Source organism: Drosophila obscura, unplaced genomic scaffold (assembly GCF_018151105.1).
Source record: "Drosophila obscura isolate BZ-5 IFL unplaced genomic scaffold, ASM1815110v1 contig_14, whole genome shotgun sequence".
Lineage (NCBI taxonomy): Eukaryota > Metazoa > Arthropoda > Insecta > Diptera > Drosophilidae > Drosophila > Drosophila obscura.
The window spans coordinates 305,707-326,364 of NW_024542724.1; the positions used below are offsets into that span (position 1 = coordinate 305,707).

Below are 20,658 nucleotides of genomic sequence, written 5' to 3' on the forward strand. Positions count from 1 at the left end.
TTATTGTTTTGTTTACAGAGTCGTGCGCGGTTCATGCAAATGTTTGCGACTTTGCATAAATTAGCTTTAATAGGGAAATTCATTGTGTGCCGCCCCTCCAAGGCAGCGACGACGAAGAGATGTTGCTGCTAAATTGCTCGAAATGTCGCAGAGTTGGAAGTCGTTAAGAGAATGCCTCCTCCTTCGTCGTCGTCGTCATCGTACTTCTCTCTAAGTAGGGTCCAGCCGCTGGCAATTCTATTTTTATGCGAAAGAGTCTAATTTAAAATTACGTTTCGTACCTCGATCACTGATCTCCAGTGAATGCAGAGCTCCAGAGAGTATGCGCAATGCGCATGCTTATCGAGTTATTTTCACGTCGCGGGGAAAAAACACAAAAGCCAATAAAAAAGACGGTGAAACGTGTTTTGCACATTCAAATGCACAGCTTCTCTTGGCTCACGCTCGAGGCGGCTTTGGCATTTCTACCACTAATTAAGATTTATTCAGCCAACATGCTATTTCATGCAATTAACGACTTGTGAATTTATCAAAAACGAATCAAAAAAGTTAATTTGCATCGGCCGGGAATCGAACCCGGGCCGCCCGCGTGGCAGGCGAGCATTCTACCACTGAACCACCGATGCTTATGCGAAAACTAACCAAAATTTTCCACTCGACAAGGAAAATTTGCTATCATCTTTAGAGAAGATTCGCCAATTGCAACCGGATAACCGGATTTATTCGGGACGAATCAAGACAAAGCTTAGAAAAACAGGTCTTTGTTAGAGTTTGCAAATTTTTAAAAGTTTTGGGGAACTAAAAATATATTTACATATTAATTGTTGGTGGTTGGTGGAAATCAGGCGTATTAGCACATTTAATGAAAGGTTTAAATATCCAAAAATACATTTTGCATCGGCCGGGAATCGAACCCGGATCACTCGCGTGGGAGGCGGGCATTCTACCATTGAACCACCGATGCCAGAATTTTGTTTGTCCAAAAATTATGTACACAAGATACGATCCTTAGATCGTATGAGAATATATGTTATCATTAATTATGTTTCTAAATACCAGCAATTAGAGTAGGTAAATATATTTATTAAACTGGTCAAAACGATTTTTCCTCAAGGAACAAAACAAACTTTTTCTTAAAGATTTGGGGCTTAGAAATGGTTTGATGATATTGTTTTTTTTCTATGGCAGAACTTTTTTTTGAAGAATTTTTTTTTATGCTTTTTCCAGAGGTAGCGCTTGTTTTTTTCATATAACTGTAGTATCTTACGTCTGGTTGTAAATAACTTTGAAAAGATAATTAAAACATCTAGAAGTTAAGCCCAAACACTTTGTGATTACAGCTTACCGTCTGGGAAATATAAAGCATTGAAATGCAAAAATGATGATTTTTGTGCGGTATTTTTTTACGAAATTTTGACTTTAAAAACTCAGGAAAAGTCGAAAGTCTTAAGTCCTCTATTTTTTTGTGTATAGGTGCGTTAATTTGACGTCGTTTAAGGTATCGCTCATTAAAATCTATGGAGAGACTTTGGAGCTAAAATTCGTTAACCAAACCTAAAATATGGAAAAATGAACAAAAAATACCTTTTGGAAGGTTGCGAGCCCAACTGCCCATTGGGAACAAAGGATCGCGATCAGGTACCAAATGTACAACCCTTGTTCGTTTGCTTTGTTCCCAATTGGCAATAGCAAAGTTCTTTACAACCAGACGTAAGATACTAGAGTTATGTGAAAAAAAGCGCTACCTCTGAAAAAAGCTTTAAAAAAAATACCAGACTTCAAAAATTCTTCAAAAAAAAAGTTCTGCCATAGAAAAAAAACCATAATTCTTTAAAAAATTTTAAAGCCCCATATCTATCAGAAAAAGTCGGTTTGGATCCTTGAGGAAAAAAAAAGTTCGGTTTTGTCGAGTAGTGTTATTGATGTGTTAAATACTAAGATCTTTGGTATACCATTTTAAGTCCAGATTTCTGTCTTTATACCAAACAAACGTATCCATACTCCTTATAATTAAAGCTGTTCATTCCTTGACTGGATTTCTGTAACAAAAACATAAGGTGTACCTAACTTATATGTATATGTATCATACAAAATATTATGCTAAAAGACATATGTATCTTAAATACCCCTAATATCTTTGAGTACGGGTATAATACAAAAAAAATTGGATTGCATCGGCCGGGAATCGAACCCGGGCCGCCCGCGTGGCAGGCGAGCATTCTACCACTGAACCACCGATGCTTCGGTGTGTGGGTCTTCCCGGATTCGCTTTACGAATGAAGTTCTATCTTTCTTAAGCTTGATTAACTTTCGGTCAAGCATCCCAGACGTGCTATTAATTCTACAACTTCGACACTATCGTGAGTAGCTAGGTGAACAGATAAGACTGAGTTCTATTGTTGGATCTTCCCTGGGTTCAATGTTTCTTCTATCTCCCAGTCAGCACTCCCATGAAGAAAAGTAATTCCCGCTAATTGCACGCATGCTGATCGCCTTTGATCACATAATCGCAGCACTCTTAAGTATTCGATGTACACCTCTATGGGGCAAACGTGCCTGAAATAAACCTACACAAAGTCTTTTGCTGTTGACCAACCCACTCGTCTACATGGCGCTTACTTTCATCAGGTTGGCAAAAAAATAAAAGCGATATGTTCATTGGCATAATTGTGCAAGATCGATTGATTCGTCGGCATTTTCTCACCTCTTTGTATCGCTGAGATACTTGGCGTCCCACGCACTTGAAGACTGCAAACGGGAACGGATTAATCTGTGAGATCCGGCTACTTCACATGGTAATTGCTTACCGATGGCCCACGCGTGTGTAAGTTTCTTAAACGAAAGCAAAATCGTTACCTGATTAGAGCTCGTTACTGTTGAAGATCTCTGACATTGAACCTGCCTGCCGCTTCTGATAGTTGGGTTGTTTTTTAGTCGTGTTTTTTAAAGCCCCCCATCTGTCTGTGACATTGGCATTCGTGGCATTGTAAACTCTTTTTTCGGCATGGGCATGGGCATACACACACTCGGTGACGTTCTCGAACAACTCTCATTGTTTGTAGTTGGTATTTTTTGCCGCCTAGACTTGTACTAGCCATTTATGGCTTCTGGCGCTGGCTTGTTTTTGCGGTTAGCATTGAAATACAAGCTCCTCCTCAGCTCCAGGCACGAGCACAAATTACCTAAAACAATATACGAGTACTATGTGGATGTCCAAGACGGGTCCCGGGACAAGCCATGAGGTCAGCTTTGGGCAGTGGACACAAGCGAGTTGTGTGCAGCAGCAAAAGAAAACAAAAGCAGCAAATTATGCTAATTATTCAAAGAAACCTGTATCTGTATCTGTACCGTCTGAGAGCTAGAGGTACAAGATACACAAAGAGAGAGCTGAAGAGTTGACAGAACAAAGAGAAGACTGAAATTCACACGAGATTAAGGGAGAGAGAGAGATCTCGCACAAAAAAGCTTTGCAACATTTGGATACTCTCTGGCAACATTTAATCTCTTTACTGCACGCAACATTCTCTGGCAACATTTGAGTGAGCGCACTGCTTGAATACGAGTACTGCTTTGTCACTGCAAATCAGGTTCAGGCACTTGCCACTTTATCTTGTGCAAAGATGCTCCCATTGTAATGCAAATTATTAACGCGAACCTGTATTGTTTTATTATATTTAAACGCTTCGTTTGAAAGATATGTATCATAAGCAAAAGAAAGAATAAACTTCATTACACTCTCAAAATAAACCATTCAACTGCTTGACCACTCTATAGCGACTTTTTGCTTGCTGAGTGTTTATCTGGCTCAGAGACACTCACAATTTAAGATAATTATTCAAGTTAAACTATATCTTTAATTCAAGAATATGGGCTCTTTAGTTCTGCTACTATTTAAACTGATAGATCACTCTTTAGCAACACTTCAGCTCTTACTGAATATAATCACTGCTCTCTTCCACTGCTTTCCGACTGCTTGCCATGCTGAGGCACTTTATCTGGACCAAAAACAGGTGTTTCTGTTTTAGCATGCATTCCTCCTTGGTTGCACCTTACGCTGCACGCTGGAAGCGGAAACTGGTTTTCTTTTGATTTCATTAATTTGGTCAAATTATGACATGCTGTTGCCTGTAACTCTGAATCTGAATCGGGCTGTGGCTGAGACTCGCGCTTGGTTCTTTTGCTGCGCTCCCTGCCTTTTGCCGGCTCAAGTGCATTGATAGCCTGAAACCAGAGATTTCTTGTTTGGAATATTATCATTTTGCTCCTTCAGCAAGCCTGGAAATAACTTTCAGACGTGTTTCAGAACTCAGAATTCAAAGTTGTTTTTAAAAGCAGAAAAAAAAATCCCATAAATGTTTGGTGTTCTCCTCAACTCTGTACTTCCATAGCCTTACCGGACTTTCAACTGTTTTCATCATGGGTTTCGTTACAATATTTCGTAGAGTTTTACGCTGTCATAAATCTGATAAATTAAATCCATCCAAAAAAAGTTGGAAAAGCATTATATCCCTAGCAGCAAGTAAGTGTAAATTTGTTTGGTCTTATCACTTTTTGCCTGCTGCCTAAAAGTTGGCAGCATCTTTTTAAATCTTTGTCTTGGCTAAAACAAAGACATTTATCGTATTCGTTTTTTTCTAAATCATTCCAGAAAAACGCTTAAATGGAACTTCAACAGCAGCAGTCCCGGCTGCAACATGTATTAGTAACAACACCAAAAGCGCTGCAACAAAGGCTGCAACTGCAACACAAATCAAACAGCAATCGCCGCAATCTAAACTTAAAATTTCATCTGTTAAGAGCTCCCCAATTGTTAAAATTTCCGAAGGTAAGTGTCAAAAGGTCGAACATTATAATAATTATCGTAGCGACTATGGCAAATCAAAATTGGAGCACTTCCAATCGATTGTAACCCCATTATTTATTTCCTATTTCCCTTTTTCTGGGTGTACTTTTTTTGTGGCGTGGTCGAACGCCGAACGAAGTGAAAGCATACGAAATTCAAGTCCAAAATAATTTCGTTACCAATCGAATTAATTTTTTTCGTACCCATTGTCTGTCGTAAATTTGTGACTTCAAAAGCCGCCCAGCACAATGGACGGGGGAAAAAAATACTTTTGCCGGCAATTGCAAAATGGACTCCTGGGGACACTTTTCGTTTGGTAAAGTTTAGGGCTTAAGAGTTGAGCAACTTTTGTAATTAATATTAATGCAGCTAATTAGCCATTTGGGGATAATAGGCCTGAGCCACATGTCTGTCTATTTCCACACTGTTTCACACCGGCCCTGTTTCGACACCTGTTCGAGTGCCTCGCATAGTTTTCAAATGGAAAAGTGACAGTATTGCAGTGGGTTGATGTGTACAATATACGTATATATTGATATTCCATTGGGGATGTGCTGAGTGTCATTAATGAGTGGTGATTATTTTTTATGGACCCCGTCTATACGACTTGTTTAACTAATTTGGTCTTATTGTTGTGGTATTTTACTCGTCTATGTTTTGCTTAGTTCTTACTTCACTAAGACTGGGATTGGCTATACGAGTGTTATTTTAATTCAATTTTTTCTATGCATTTTTTCGGTTATTGATTCGCTTAGATGTTTGTAATGGGAAAGAATACACAATAAACCACACATATTTTTTGCATCGGATTATTACGCCCTCAAATGTAGAAAGAAACCTGCAAAATACATATTAATGAATGTAGATAATAAGTTTTTAATTTTAATTCTAGCAAGCTGAAATTATGTTCCTCATGCAAATACGTAATTTACGTAATTAACTACCTTCCCATTTGATTGGTATCTACACTTTTAAAGAACACCAATATCTATGACATATTGTTTTCAACATCAGGGGTATCCCATGATCGTAGACCTCCTTCGTCTTTCAACCTTAACTCAGCCATTGAGTAGCCAGTAAATTAACCAGCAAAGCGCCAACTTTTCGCCCCGCTCTTACAATGATCTCGCGCTCATGGGGTTGCCTCTCTGGTGCTTACATAATCGTGTGCATGACCCCCACACTGGTTGGCAAGTGGTTCTACATAATGCCCCACACGCACAAGCAGTACCCTCTTTGGACGCCCCCCTCTGGGTCTACCCACAAATGTCACTGCTTGAATATGCCGCTACGCGTTGCCGCATTAACAAAATTTGCTTTGATGTTCAACGAGTCGTTGTTGCTGCTGCTGCTGCTGCTGTTCTTGCCTCGTTTTTTTATTCTGGGCGTTGGTGTGTACAGCTCCACCTTCCGTTCTACGCCCCTTTGCTAACCACTGCAATGTTTTGGCTTATTTGAAGTTAAATTGTTTGTTAAATGTTTTAATGCGACTGACAGCCTTCCTCACTTTTTGTGGGAACCCAAAAGCATGGCTAAGCAAGTGCTCAAAACACTTTCTTGGAGCTCTCTGCGAATACGTTCGAGTATGTGTATGTCTGTCTGTCTGACTATTTTATCAAATTTTATTTATTGCTTTCACACCAACCATTTGGGGGGGGAGTCGATCAATTAAGTTGTCATTTAGTTTTGATTGTGCGTGATTGTAGGGGCCCGCATGTGAAAAAGTTGAGGGAAAGCGTGGTTTCCATCACAACGAATATTGAATACTCTTCTAGTTTGATGGTTTATGTGTGTGTTGAATGGGTATATAATATAACCAGTCTTCCCTGTCCATGAACAATTACAGTGCCAGGAAAAAAATAGTTATCAAGTCTTTGGCAAGGATAAATAGGAATGATTCCATTCGAGTACTTGCGCTGATCTCTGCTTCCAAAGAAAATAAAGAAAAGATATCTATCTGGTAAATAAAGCTGTCCAGTTTCTTTATGTTAACATCTTGATGTAGCTTGTTCATCCATTATTTCTTTTGCAGACCCTGTTACTTACGCCTCACAGCTTAATACATAACCCCTTTCTAAAGGGTATTTAAAAATAAAATCTTTGAAAAGCACGCAAACTCTTTTTTCGCTGGGCTGCTTTGGTTGTGTGTGAGTGTATCTATGTGGTTATTTTCTTGTATGTTTGATTGGTTGTGTGTGTTTGTGTGTGGCCCGCCAGCCCATTATCTGACGGCTTGTTTTCACTCTAATTTATGGCCTACACACATCAAGTTCATTGATTTCGCTGTCGCCAGTCGAAATGTGTGGGCTCCGCTCCTCTTAATGGCCATTTTTTCACGCTTTTACTCAATTCAATTCAATAAACTGACAAATCTGTTTCTGGATAGTTAGCGGCACGCTTTGGCTGTCATTGAGGAAACGATTGAAAATATCATCGAATCATCATAATCTATCAAATGCATTGCATATTATTATTAATTTCACAATCGAACTGCAAAAAAAAAAGGTAATGCCCGGCCGCTCCTCCCAGAGCTCTCGGCTCCGCAAGAAATCAAACCCCAACACGCACATTTCCAGTATTTTTGCACTGAAAAGACTTTTACTTTTCTTTCGCGGGTATCTGCCATGCGTAACCAAAGCAAAACCCCCCACTGAAAATCGACAAAACAATCCAAACGTAGTCGTACATAAAGTCATTACTACAATGGATACCGAGTATGTAATGAACGTTTCCATTTACAATTACAATAACTTTGCAATTCATTTCGGGCCCACACATGGCTCGCTTTTTGCAGGCCTAAAGATTTCTTACGATCTGTCGTCGTTGGTGGTCGGTGGAAACGCTTTGAAGATAGAGGTATACGAGTCAAGGTGCTTTCTATGGAATTGTCATTTATCTTATGTGAAATTGTGTCACATATACATACATACTAAGAGTCACAAAAGTCTGAAATACGTGGAAGCAACCATCTTTTTGTGTTGGCATTTTACAAAGGAGAATTCGTACAACAGAAGAGATCTTTCAAAGGCTAAGTTCTTAAGGTCTATTCCATTTGATTGTACTGTACTTGCTCAAAGACAAATATTTTTTCTAGAGAACCGTTGCTCTCTTAAAAGAAAATGTGGGAGATTCAATCAGAACAATTTACCGAAGAGGACACATCGTCGAATAAAAATACGATTTTCAATGAAAAAAAAACAACTCCACCGTGTTGTCTTTTCCTAGCTGCTATTCCATTTCCCTTTCCTCTAAATGTTACCTATTGCAATCAATCATCTCCAGTCTCAACTAAATATGTTCACAGAACCTATCCATAAATTGCCTCTAATATTAATTTTCCCTCCCAATAAATTATCGCTTAATTAACCCAATGCTAAACCCCTAAAACGCATTAACATACTTTTGTAATATTTAAAGGTGAGATACAGGAAAAAACTTTATTGAACTGTCAGCAAATATTTCACAAACCTAATTCGCATGAACAATTTATGCAAGCAAAAAAAAACCATAAGATTTTTTCTCCCTGCTGTGGGCTTATTTGCACACAAAAGTTGGCTAAAACCGTAGCCAAATATTGCATAAATTGTTGAGATCTCCGGGTCCAAAACCGACGCTCTTAGGGCTTGTGTAATTTCGTGTTTGAATACACTTATTTTCTAGCGTGAGAATTTCGTTTTCTGGTAATCATGAATACATTTTGTATTGAATTTTTTTTTGGGTGTACTCATATTTATTTAAGATATTCAAATAAATTCGGAAAATTGTTTGCAATGTAATTGGAGTAGAGGGAAATAAAAGACGCTTTCTACAATTAAACAATTGTTTGGGCTTACTTATGTAAGTCCCCGAATTCCTATTAATCTGAAACTTTCAATTTTTGCATTAGCCTCAATATCCGGCACACGCAACTCCATTAATGCCGCATGATAATTTCTTTTCAATTCAATCTGTGGCCCAAACTAATTTGTTTAATCAATTGGGAATCATATAATTGATGGATATCTTTTTGTGGGAGTTAATTGGGTTTATGTTCGACTTCACGAATTGGGGTCAAGTTTTTTGTGTGTGTTTTGGCAAATTCTATTCAATAAAAAAAGGCCATAATTATCCAGGTTTAATCTGCACAAACTTGATAAGGTTTATAGACGCAGAGGTTCTCTAACTGGAGCGTGGCTTTTAATGTGCTGTGGCTGTTGAGATCTTTCGTTCTTTGTCTTTGTCTGTCTCTACAAGTAATCAGACATAAAGTTTTCTTTTTTCTTTTATACTATACATATTTTGCATACTCTCATATGACAGCCAGTCAATGGCCAGGCCAAAACGAAAAACTACTTTTGCTGTTGGCCAAGTGTGACGCGAAAGTCACGGCGACAATTTTTGTATAAAGAAAAAGTCCATAATTACAAACAACGATGTGCGGCAACATTTCTTTTCAAGTGCCATATTCGAAGAGTGCATAAACTTTGGGGAAAGGGCTAATTGACGTACAAGAAAATATTATTTGAATTATTATTTATTTATCTTTGGAATTGAAATGGTGAACTTTTGTTTTAATTTGAGTTGTTGCTGCATATGTAAAGTATTTCAAATTAAGAATGATATTCATATAGGAGATATTTCAAAGGGGAACGAAGACACGAAATTATTTCCGAGCATGTGCCTTCATCAATAATTCGCTTTTGTGATCGCAAATTCTTTAATGCGGAAATAAACTATTAATCAAGACGCACATGAGACATAATTTTCAAATAAGTTTGGTTTAAACTTAAAATTAAAAATAAAGGTTGGCCATTTATTGACATAATAGCTCAAGATACATTTGTTTGAAAATATTGTTGGGGCCAAACAAAAGCAGGCTCTTTCTGCTTCAATCTGTCATTGTCCGCATCCTCTCATCCATTTGGCGTATAAAATTTCTTTGATGTCCATTTTGCATTTCACTTTGGGTAAGCCTGAAGTTTTTCGAATTGCTTTATGCGGTTTTCGTGTGTCGCAGTTGCTGTTTAAGTCGCAGTCGCGATTGGAGTCGCAGTTGAAGTCGCGATTGAAGCTGAAGCCGGTGCCGGCGTCTCCACCATTTGTTGCTTGCGGCTTGGGGGCCCAGACGTTAGTCGCGCGCTGAACTTTCAAACAAACAGACGTGTGCGGGACCGTTGTGGTGTTTTCTTCTCTATCGTTGTTGCTGTTGGGGGCTCAAGCTCCCTCGTATAACGCTTTTACAGTTGGACAAGCATTGGGTGGTTGTCTGACGGAGAACCGCGCTGCTTGAGTGCGCGCATGCCCCAAAAATGGGCCTCAACGAGTGCTGCTCAGTGTTCTACGGTTCGACACAAAGTCTGAATGCGACAAAAACCGCGTCCACGTCTACGTATTCGTTGCCAACGGCTGTCGATGTGAAACAGTTCCAACAAATGTTGAAAAATCATAAGAATCTGCAGGCCAAGAAGTATAGCTATAAGGATTATCCGAACGATGTGAAATACGGCAAAATCTATGCGGGCATTGGCTGTGGCGGGGCAGCAGCAGCTGCTGCCTCAGGAATAGGAGGAGGAGGAGGCGGTGGCGCTGGCAGTGGTATCAAAAAGCTCTTCAACAACAACAGCAGCAGCCAGAACAACAACAATAACATGAATGTGGGAAAAGCCAGCAAACTGATGCCTGCCACAAGGATACCGACCACCAAATCCATGATTGCCTCGGGAGCATCCTCAACGAACACCAACGACATGGATATGTATCGTTCGTTCAGCAAGAAGAGCTCCTCCTCGTCCTCGTCGTCGTCATCCGCAGCCAGCGGAGCATTTCTCTGGAACTCCTTTCGGATGCCACGAAAACAGAAATCCCTGCTCTCCGATAAGAAACGAAGTGGCAGCGATGCTGGTGAGTGTCACATGAAAGAAAAAAAAAAAATCAATTTCCACTAAGGGATTCTGCCAATTGATAATTGCCATGGTTGGATACCTCCTCAAGCATCGGCTGTGACCCATTTGAAGTTAGTTTTTGGGCCCCCATCACCGTGATTCAGAGAACAATGGCGATTGTTTGGCTCTGGCCGGCGGCTATTTGGTTAGCAAGAGTGAAAGATGAGACGAGAGATCTGAATTGGGCAACCCAATTCAACGGAGACCCACCGACTCTTGTATAATTTGAAAATTGCTTAGGCATGACCCACAACCCAAAAGCAACGCAAACATGTCTAACGGCATCGGATCACTCATCTCCTCTCCTCTGCGGATCCCAATCTCCATTTGCAGGGTATAGAAAATCTGTTCTTTCTATTGCCAGACGAGGCGTTACAATTTTTCCAGACATCAGCTTTTGTTCTCTCTTCTTTGACTGTGTTTCAATCGCTTATGTCTTGGGACTTCAGCGCTAAGTGTTGCAAATACGATTTTCGTATTTCTTGGCTGCCTTTTCGTTATTTCAGCTTAATTATGAAATTTTGTTTTGCTTTAGCTGCTAAATGCTAAAAATAAACCATAGGAAAACAAAAAATAGTATTTAATTGCTAGAGTTTTTTCCATTTTTCATTCGGCAAGTCATTTATTTGGCTTGTATGTTAGGTCACCATAGTCTTGTCATCACTTGGAAAAATACATGATTGGACAAATGTTCAGATCTGTAATTGAGAGGTTTGATAAATTAAGGGTTTAATATCGCCTGGTTTTGATTGTTTTATGGGAGCTTGGGGAGTTGGAAGTGCTGTATCATTCAGCTCCACTGGCTTACAACAAATATACGTATATATGTACATAGTTCCCAGTAGAAGGCAACCAAATTGAATTTCCTATAGTTAACAATCTCTTCACAGTTTTCCTCGTTCGTGCCTAGAACTACCTTTTAATTTTAATTTCTTTATAGCCAGGCTATACTTTCCCCCAATTATATTTCAAGTGTCATCTACGTACATAAGCCTTGCCAATTTTCCCCGTCAAAATTCCCATTTGTCTTGCCTCTATCCACTGTCCCCAATTCTAATCCCTATCTTGGAGAGCATTGGAAACACCCATTGCAAATGATGCTCCAATTTCTGCAACATTCTTTTGCCAGATTCCTTAACTGATGGGCAGTTTTAGCGGGCACTTTGCGGCTCATTCAGTATTTATGGTTCTTAACACTTTTACACGAAAACATGCGGCCATCAAGTGCGCATGCCCCGCAACGCATAGGCGCAACAAGAATACGTGGAAGCCACAAACCTTATGGGCCGGTTGGTATCTCCTCTTCTGCCCTTCTGCTGCTATGGACCATTATTGATTTTTTAGACAAGAATTTTTTCAAAAGTTTTTATCTGTTCTTGCAAGGGTCCTGCACAGCGTCTCAAGTTTGGTTTGGATGACTAACAACCCCGACGACAGTGGCAAAAGCATACGTACAATGACGATGATGACTCATCTCCAGAGCTACCCCAACAACAGTAATAGCAACAGAAACAACACTTTCTCACTCACTTTCTCTCGCTCCCTCTCTCGGCTGTGTGCCTCAGCATAACATAGGAAAAAAGAGGCATGCTTTGGAGTCGAAGGTAAAGATACCCTTGACCAACTATAGTTTTTGAATCACAATCTTCAGAGACTAGATTTTTTTACAAGAACCTTTTATTTAAATGATTTTCATACTTTTTGAAGAAGTTATACATCTAAGAGTATATATGGAATATCACAATGTTCATAAGAAATTATCCTAGCAAAGTTGCAGTTAGAATTTAGTCAATACTGCCTTCTCTTCATCGGTAAAGATATTCCTTCAAAACAATAATACCCTTTGCAAGAGCATAAAAATTGCATAATGTACTTTTTCCCCCGTCAGTCGTGTATGAGAGAGTGTGTGCGTATGATGTGGGACATTTGACACACTGACACTCATTGTGTATGAGATATGACAGCCACAGGACGAGAACGCAGGCGCAGTGAGAGATTTTTAGCTCTGCTTTGTCAAACTGTTATACGCGCTTGTTTACAGTGCTGCAAAAACTGTGCATCTGGCTTTTTCGACTCATTTCGCTTTTTAGGCATTTTTCAAGTGGAACCAAGTGATAAAAATTCACTTAATGCTTTCAAAATTCCCGCAAACGATTGACTAATAAATCTTTGCTCGCACAAAATTAATTAATAAATCGAAAATGTGGAGGGGAACGAAATGTGAAATACCAAAGACAATTAAATCATAGCTGTGCGGCGTTCATTAACGGTACTGTTGCGTTTTTGGCGCAAACAAACTGTGACCACACATGCCTCCAGGCCCAGGCCAGCAGCAGATACATAGACAGTCGGCTCATTCGGCTCTAATGGAGTCAAGTGCAGACCTCGTAACGGCACCACAGCAGCAGCGTCAGAAGTGGCAGCACGATAGAGGCTGTACAACACAGCACAGGCCAGGCCAACAAGAGGTAGAGGCAACGCCAGAGAGCCTCTACAACAAGTAGAGGCAGCGGCAACAATAGCGTCTGTGCTCTGTGCAGCCAAGTCCAAGTCCAAGTGGCGGCTTCTGTGCAGCAGAGCACAACCAATTGTTGCCACCAGCAGCTGCATCAGCAGCGGTAGCACCACAAGAGAACAGGCACAGCAGAGCAGAGCAGCAGTGCAAATTGATTGATCAATGCCTTTCAGTCTCGAGATGTGCCTTGGCCCCGGGCCAAATTGTCAAGCGGCAGGCCATCGGCCAACACGGGGCGTATGCGCAATCCGTTTCCAGGCCAAATGGAAAGATTAGCCGCATTGAACTTGTTTTCTTTTTCATTGGCAACCCAATAATTAAGGTCGAGCTATAAAATATTTATGGCTAACACTAATCGATTTCGAATCGGCCTAAGAGAACAAAGATTGCGGGGTTTTGGTACAGTTTTCTAATGGAAATGGGTTGATCTATGGGAGAAGAGTTTTATGTTGATTTGAATGGGATTTTGATAACCTGAGTTTAGCAAGAGATTTGATATGCATCTTAATAGGCTTTTTATAATCCACGCTGAAGCTCCAATATATTAGGAAATGTACGAACATAATAAGAATATGAAGCAGAGCTGGGTACGTTGGAAAACATCTGTCGTGACAACCTGTAGCATAAACAAACAAATATGCTTATGCAAGTATTACTTACATTTGTTTCGATAGTGCGAGTATCATTGAATCTATTTGTTTACTTGAATCGATCCCATTTGCCTCCTCCGGTTCAGCTCTAAAATAAGCACACAGTCTTCGCATTGAAGTGTTGAAATTCCTCAGCTCATCCCCTGATTACTATTTCTTCAGTCAATTAAAAGTGTGGAATTAGTTACACCTTTTCTGTGCTCCCAAAATTTCCTATGTGCTAGTTTAATATTTTTAATATATTACACTCTTGGGATCTCTACCAAATCCCATATCAAATTATGCTATTAAAATAATTATAATTTTATAATTTTGCACAAAATGTTCAACAATTCGCTTCGCTGCCCAAACTTCCACTTTACGGATTATAATTTGAAATTTGTGCGTGGAAAATTTAATAACTTTTTTGTGCGCGCTTCCTTCATCTCGAGTCTGTTTTCATACCTCTATTTTTGTCGTACTATTATTTCTCTTTATATATGTATATTCTGCACAAAGCCAAATGCGTATTTCTCTTTTCGCCAATTGGTCGCGACGCTTCGTGCTTGGACTTAGACACCCAAAACCCATAGACATAGAGCCAGCGGATTCAAACCAAGACCCAAGTAAAACCAAGACCCAAGCGAAATCCAAGACAAAAACTATGCCAAGTGTTTTTTATTGGCTTACGCACAGTGCGACGTACGACGTGCGACGTTGTATCTGAGGTCTGGGGTCTGTTTTCCTTCTCTCTTTCTCTCTCTATCCTCTCCCATGTTGTTGGCTTTGCAATTAACACTTGTTGACAAGTTCACTGGGCCATGCCCGGGCCAAGCCATATATGATTGTGGTCTCTGCTGTGTTTTCACTTGGGCGTAGGCGTCCAACAGCTGCTGTGCTGTGACCCCACTCTGTCGGGCTATGATTTTGTGGCATTAAATTTTGATTTATATTGGGTCATTAATTAGACGCCAGTCTGAAGTTGAATCCCAGTATTATTTTTTTCGGGGCATGCCTTCCCTTTCAGCTACTGTAAATGAAATGACAAAAATTAATTAAATATTGCTCATGCGCCTAGTGGTTCGCTCATTGTTCGCCTGCTAAGTAAATTAAGTGACCCTCGTTGATGCACCATCCCAGCAGCCCCGCAGCAGTATCTTAACTGACTTTGTCATCAATTTTCCATTGAGAATGTGTCTCTTTCTCTCATTCCGTGCTCATTTCTCTTCGTATGCTGACGTCAGAGTAGGAGTTGGTTTTGCGTCTCTTTTTTAATTACGCGCCTGGGTCTGCTTATTGTACACTTTTTTCGCGCTGTTCATTAATGCTGTGCACATATGTATGTACATACATTTATATGTACGAGTATGAATATGACGTACACTGAGAATAATGATTGGGTGAAATAACACAATTCAACAGAAATTATTCGTAGATGGTAGCACATTTTACTAAGCAATCAATTTCAGTTCATCAAGAGCTAGAAGAGTCTAACTCTCGTATAAAATTGATGAAATTTTTAATAATTTGAGGCTGGTCCAGATTCGATAATGAGTCTGGGAACTTTTAGAATTTCCCTGACACATTTTGACATAATTTTAAAAATTACGTTAGTCGTTATTTTCAAGCTAAATAAGTTAATTGTTGTCGAAGGTTATATCAAATATACTGGAAATGAGTGAGAAAATAAAAATAGGCGTTGTCATCCCTTATGACACAATCGTAGAAAATTATTTAATTTTTTTTACCTAGCATGTGAAAAATGGCATTATAAAAGAAAGATAAATGAAAGGTCGGTGGACATTTATTTTTTAATACATTTTCTCACTGTGTCTGATCAGCGCCTTGTGGTGATCATAATCCACCACATGGTGAAATCAGCGCCACAATTAGCAAATGTTGCCGCTGCCCCAAAGAAAATATACAGCAAATGAAGCCCACGAACAACGACGAGCAACGAACAACGACGATCCCAAACGAACAACGACGATTGTGAGGCGACTCGCGCCTCTTTATTTTGAATTAAATTCATTAACAGTTTATGTTTAGAAGTTTGCGCGATTGTATCGCCAGCTCGTTGTTGACTAAGTGCGTATATTATTTTTGTGCGGATTGTACAGAGATTCGGAGCTACGCGTGTGCGAAGAATTACAAGTTGGAAAAGAAAGATGTGAATCAATAAAAATAGTGTGTGCGTGTGCATTTTTTTAAATTAAAAGCGGGGATTCTTGCCAGAGAGGACTCTCTCTCATTAAGGATGTCCCCAAGTGTCGGCAATTAAAATCGAATTCCCTCGATCCCGCTTTCGTGGCAAACGTCAAAGTCGGGAGTCTTCGCCCCGCTATGGCACTGTTAATTGAATGCCTTTGGCCACATTAAACCAAATAGAGCGGAAGCAGTATGCAAGTACCGTAATGATGGAAATGTACGAAACGGTTGGTGCAGTAGTAGGTGGTGCTGCGGGTGATTGTGCTGGTGCCGTAGTCGAGTCGTCGCTGTTGGTCGTCTGCGATTATGATGAGCACGCCGAGGATGAGGGAATTGGCGGTAAGGCATATCGTTTGCAATTGAAAATTGAGCGTAATTTAAAAAAGAGATTATAGAAGTTGAAATAATATTTAAAAGTGAATATTTCTCATATAAATTCATATATGTGGTTGCTGTTGAATCGTTGCTGTTTTCAATTACATTATTATGCATGAATTTGGAATCGGTTAAAGTTATATTTTAAATGCTGTAAACCTTTTACAAATTTTAATAATTGAGAAAAATGTCTTCTCGTGACTTGCGACGCAATTTCCGACTGTCTCAATCAACCAACTTTTAATGCACATGGCGCCCGTGTATCAACAAAATATTGTGCAAAATAAATAATAGAGGACAAGCATTAAAAGCCAATCGCGTATAGCAACAAAAATGAAAAAGAATATGTATATATTTTGACGGCTGGCCTAGAGAGCTTGCCACTGAACAAACATGATTTTTGGCAAAAACATTGAGTATACCCTGTAACCAACACAACCAACCAAGAGAGTATAAGATATGGTTGAATCTTGGATTAAATTTTGGTAAATATACACCACATACCATACAGAGTATGGTATATTCCAGAAAAGTATTGGACCGAAAAAACTATTTCAATATCCGAGTTTTTCTCCTTGAAAATGGTATCTCTTGTAAACCCTATAATAGTTCACTCCGAAACGCAGAAACAATTTTCTTTGACCAAGGGCAGGAATCGTTTCAGCTGTGCAGCGATGAATCATTCTGTCAATCACTGCGACAAACATACATATGAACATATGTAAATATATTATAAAGATACTTAGGAAGCAGAGCTTTACATGCTAGATCTTTATAAATACAGAATAATTTTTCTTTTATTGCAAGAACATTAAGGTGTTAGTTTAGATATTTCCTAGGAGTATTCACCATTCTCTATGTTCTTCCATTTCACCACGCATAATTATTATTCTCTCTTTTTTATTTCACCATTTCCTTTGCTCACTTATTGGCTTTCCAGTCATGAAGCTTTTTTTTTTCTTCTCTATCGTGGGATTTTTGTTATTTTTCTTTTCGCTATATGCCAACCGCAAAAATAATATGAACAGAATACACATATAAGTACGTCAATCATACATATACCTAAACATTGGAAAATCATAGACATATATGTACGTATCCGCTCGCCCCACTCAGTCATGTAATGATTAATTAGACAAATTCGGTTCTTATTGCATTATTTTCGTATCTGGCATTGTACTATTGGTTGGCCAAGATACTCGTAGAACAGAAATTGTTTTCGTGCACAACTTATCTAAAAATAATCATTAGAACTTGAGCCAAAAAGAAAAAGTATGTTTAAAGTCTTTATTTTGCCACAGAAAAAAAAGTCGAAAATAAGATAGGCGAAAATAAATGGAAATGCGCCAAGCTAGACGACGACTCTACGACCTTGAAATGTGTGCGTTCCTATAGGCATTGTTTTCCAGACAGATACGAAATGAGTGGCGATATCCCACTGTAATGAGTGAAATGAAAATCTTGCCCTGATGCGCTATAAATCCCTTCATATGTGTCTTTCATCACTGCCTACAACTCTGGCAGTTTGAAGCGATCTCTGTCTCTGTCTGTCTCGGCGCCCATCATAAAGACTTTTGCCTTTAGTCATGGAACTGATTGATATTAAGCAGAAATCGATCGGGTGTCTATAATATATACATCCGTACTGCGAATGGCCTGCAACGTTTTTCCATTGGCCATCTTATGGCCTTATTCTTCGTTGTTGACTCTTTCGGTTCCCTTCTTTAGTGTTTATCCATTGAGAGTTGTTTATAAATGACCTGGCTGCTGGTCTTTTTATTTTTCCTGACTGGCTGAATGCATAATTTAGTGCAAATAGTGTTTACAAATGAGTGTCATTTAGGGTCTAACGGGGAGAGAGTTGCTGAAAGGGGGATAAGTTCAATTGGTTTGTTTATGGGATATGTTCAATTAAAGGGAAGTGCTTTTAACGAATAACATTTGCCGGTATGTTTCTTCCTGCATAAAGAAAATGTAGCACTGAATAGAAATTAGGATGAGGAATATGTATCTTTCATTCAGTTGAAGAAATCATTGTAGCAAAATAGTACATTTAACTAATTTATGAAAAAGCAAATACAATACATATGTAAAATATATGGGGCTTCATTAAATGTGTATCTATTAATCCAGAGAAATGGTCGATTTTCCAATATAATTAATTAATTAAGCCTACAGTTGCGGTGAAAATTTGTTGAGTGTGTTCAGTTTTTGGAAAGAAAAGAAGCGGAAAATTACATATAATTCGTTTGGTCTGCTTTTGATTGACGTCAATCACAATCACATGTTTTTAGGCCATAGAATTATGTTTAATTGAAGATACATACATATATCCTTTGAATATTTTTAGAACTATGCATAAAACCTTGCAAACGAACTCTTTTGTAAATAATAGATTATTGACGTCAAAGAGTAAAAATAATCTTTGATCCCTTATCGAAATTTTAATTAATTTCCCCTTTCTTGTAAAATATTCTTCTGCATTCTTTAAGACTTTTTATTCAATTTTCTTTCAAATACTTATATGTCGAGTAAGAATTTGTAGAAATTCGCGGCCTGCCACTTGACTCTCGCCCACTAATAGTGTTTGGGGCCACGGACTGTCTCTGCCTCAGTCCAGTGTCTGTGGCTCGTTGCTAAAACAATTTGTTGTTAAATTGCAATTAAAGCAAAGCACCAAATGGACTGCCACACACAGCAATAAACCCCAAAGGCTGACGACTGTCTGTATTACGAGTGTACGAGTACACCCTCCTATAGCCCCATTTCCCCCAAAAAATCGCTGCAACCTAAGCGCGAAATAAAACAGAGACAGCAAAGACGATGGAGACCCACAATGAGATAGGGACAGCAGACACTGAAGCGATAGAGACAGCTACAAATGCAGTGAAAGAGACAGCTACAAACGATAGACAGAGACAAGCGACGTTTAGCTTTCAAGTCGGGGCAAGTAGCGTTGTGTCGAGTCGAGTCGAGTTGAGTCAAGTGTAGTGATTTTTGTTTTTGTTTTTTGGTTTTTGAGCATTTTCCAAACGCAGCTAATTGAAATGCCAGTTTCGAGTCGTTGCTGCTCGTTTTAATTACGCGCATTTCCATTGGACGGACGTGTTTTTTGTGGGTCGCCATGGGTTGAGACAGGTTGCTGGAGTTGAATTTTCCAAAATTCACTAAAATGGCAAAAACAACAATGAGCCGGAGACAGAGGCAGCTGCCTAATGCCAAATAAGATATTTTGGAATTTCAATTATTTTCTGTCGCCCAAACGGCGCACCGCCTCAAAGATACATACATGTAGAGCCTTACAGTGTCCGTCCCGGCAGCTGTCCGTCTCAGTGTCACAGCATCACAGCATCACAGCCCACTGTGCACCGTGCTCCGTGCACCGCGAGAGACTGGCAACACCGTCCCAGTTTGACACATGTTGAGTTTTTAGCTGAAAAGCAAATACAAAAACCCATACCAAACCCAAACCCAAACCAAACCGTCATTATGAGCTTGGCTGACCGAAACCGAACCCAAACCAAAACCGAAACCCCATGTGCAAATACTGAACATTCAATGGATTGTTGCAGTTGATGTTGATTGATATTGTATGGGGGAGAGTTGTCCAGGAGGTGGATGGATGCTGTCTGCCACTGTTGGAATGACACAAGGTGCAAACAATGTTAAGGGGGAAAATCCCCAGCAAAGAGAGAAAAATAGTAGCTGCTGTTGGATGAACTAAGTATAGATATGCGACAATGTAATTTGCATTTGTTTGAGAGTTGAGGAAAATTTTGCTATACGCACTTATTGCTTCTCTCTTTAATGTTAGCCTTGTTCCCAATAATTTATTTAGCTAGTACAAAACCAATTAAATTCAAACTAGTATTCATATCCCTAATGAAGTCACAACCTTCCTTCCATATATTTGGGAAAATCCACGCGCCCAAACAACACTTTTCCCACCACGAAAAAACAACACAGCAAGAAAATTTCTGAATGAAATCACCCGCAGCTGAGTTTTTCCCGAGACCCATTGCAAACCAAGTGAAAAATAGGATGGGAAATGGGAATAGGAATTGTGAAATAGAAGGCGGCCATATAACTACTGAGGTGGTCGGTTTCCGTGCCATAAAATCGTCCAAATGGAATGGAATCGCGGTTCGGGTCTCACTCCCCGCGAGC

The 20,658-nt window shown here is 39.4% G+C and overlaps 1 protein-coding gene and 3 non-coding genes across 11 annotated transcripts in view; 1 reads left to right on the forward strand and 3 right to left on the reverse strand.

Moving 5' to 3' along the window:
- Positions 1-20,658, forward strand: part of LOC111081968 (cingulin) — a 101,972-nt gene that overhangs the window by 69,953 nt on the left and 11,361 nt on the right. For 5 of the 8 annotated variants that reach the window (XM_041596333.1, XM_041596335.1, XM_041596334.1 and 2 more), the window contains one exon: positions 4,649-4,825. In XM_041596333.1, the coding sequence (XP_041452267.1) occupies positions 4,649-4,825 (177 nt within the window). Of the gene's footprint in view, positions 1-4,282; positions 4,520-4,648; positions 4,826-10,116; positions 10,724-16,019; positions 16,456-20,658 lie in introns of those variants that run through there. The other 3 variants (XM_041596339.1, XM_041596336.1, XM_041596340.1) reach the window with 3 other exon arrangements.
- Positions 556-626, reverse strand: Trnag-gcc. The gene has a single exon. It is a non-coding gene; the product is annotated as a tRNA-Gly (tRNA).
- Trnag-ccc lies at positions 894-964 on the reverse strand. The gene has a single exon. It is a non-coding gene; the product is annotated as a tRNA-Gly (tRNA).
- Trnag-gcc lies at positions 2,171-2,241 on the reverse strand. The gene has a single exon. It is a non-coding gene; the product is annotated as a tRNA-Gly (tRNA).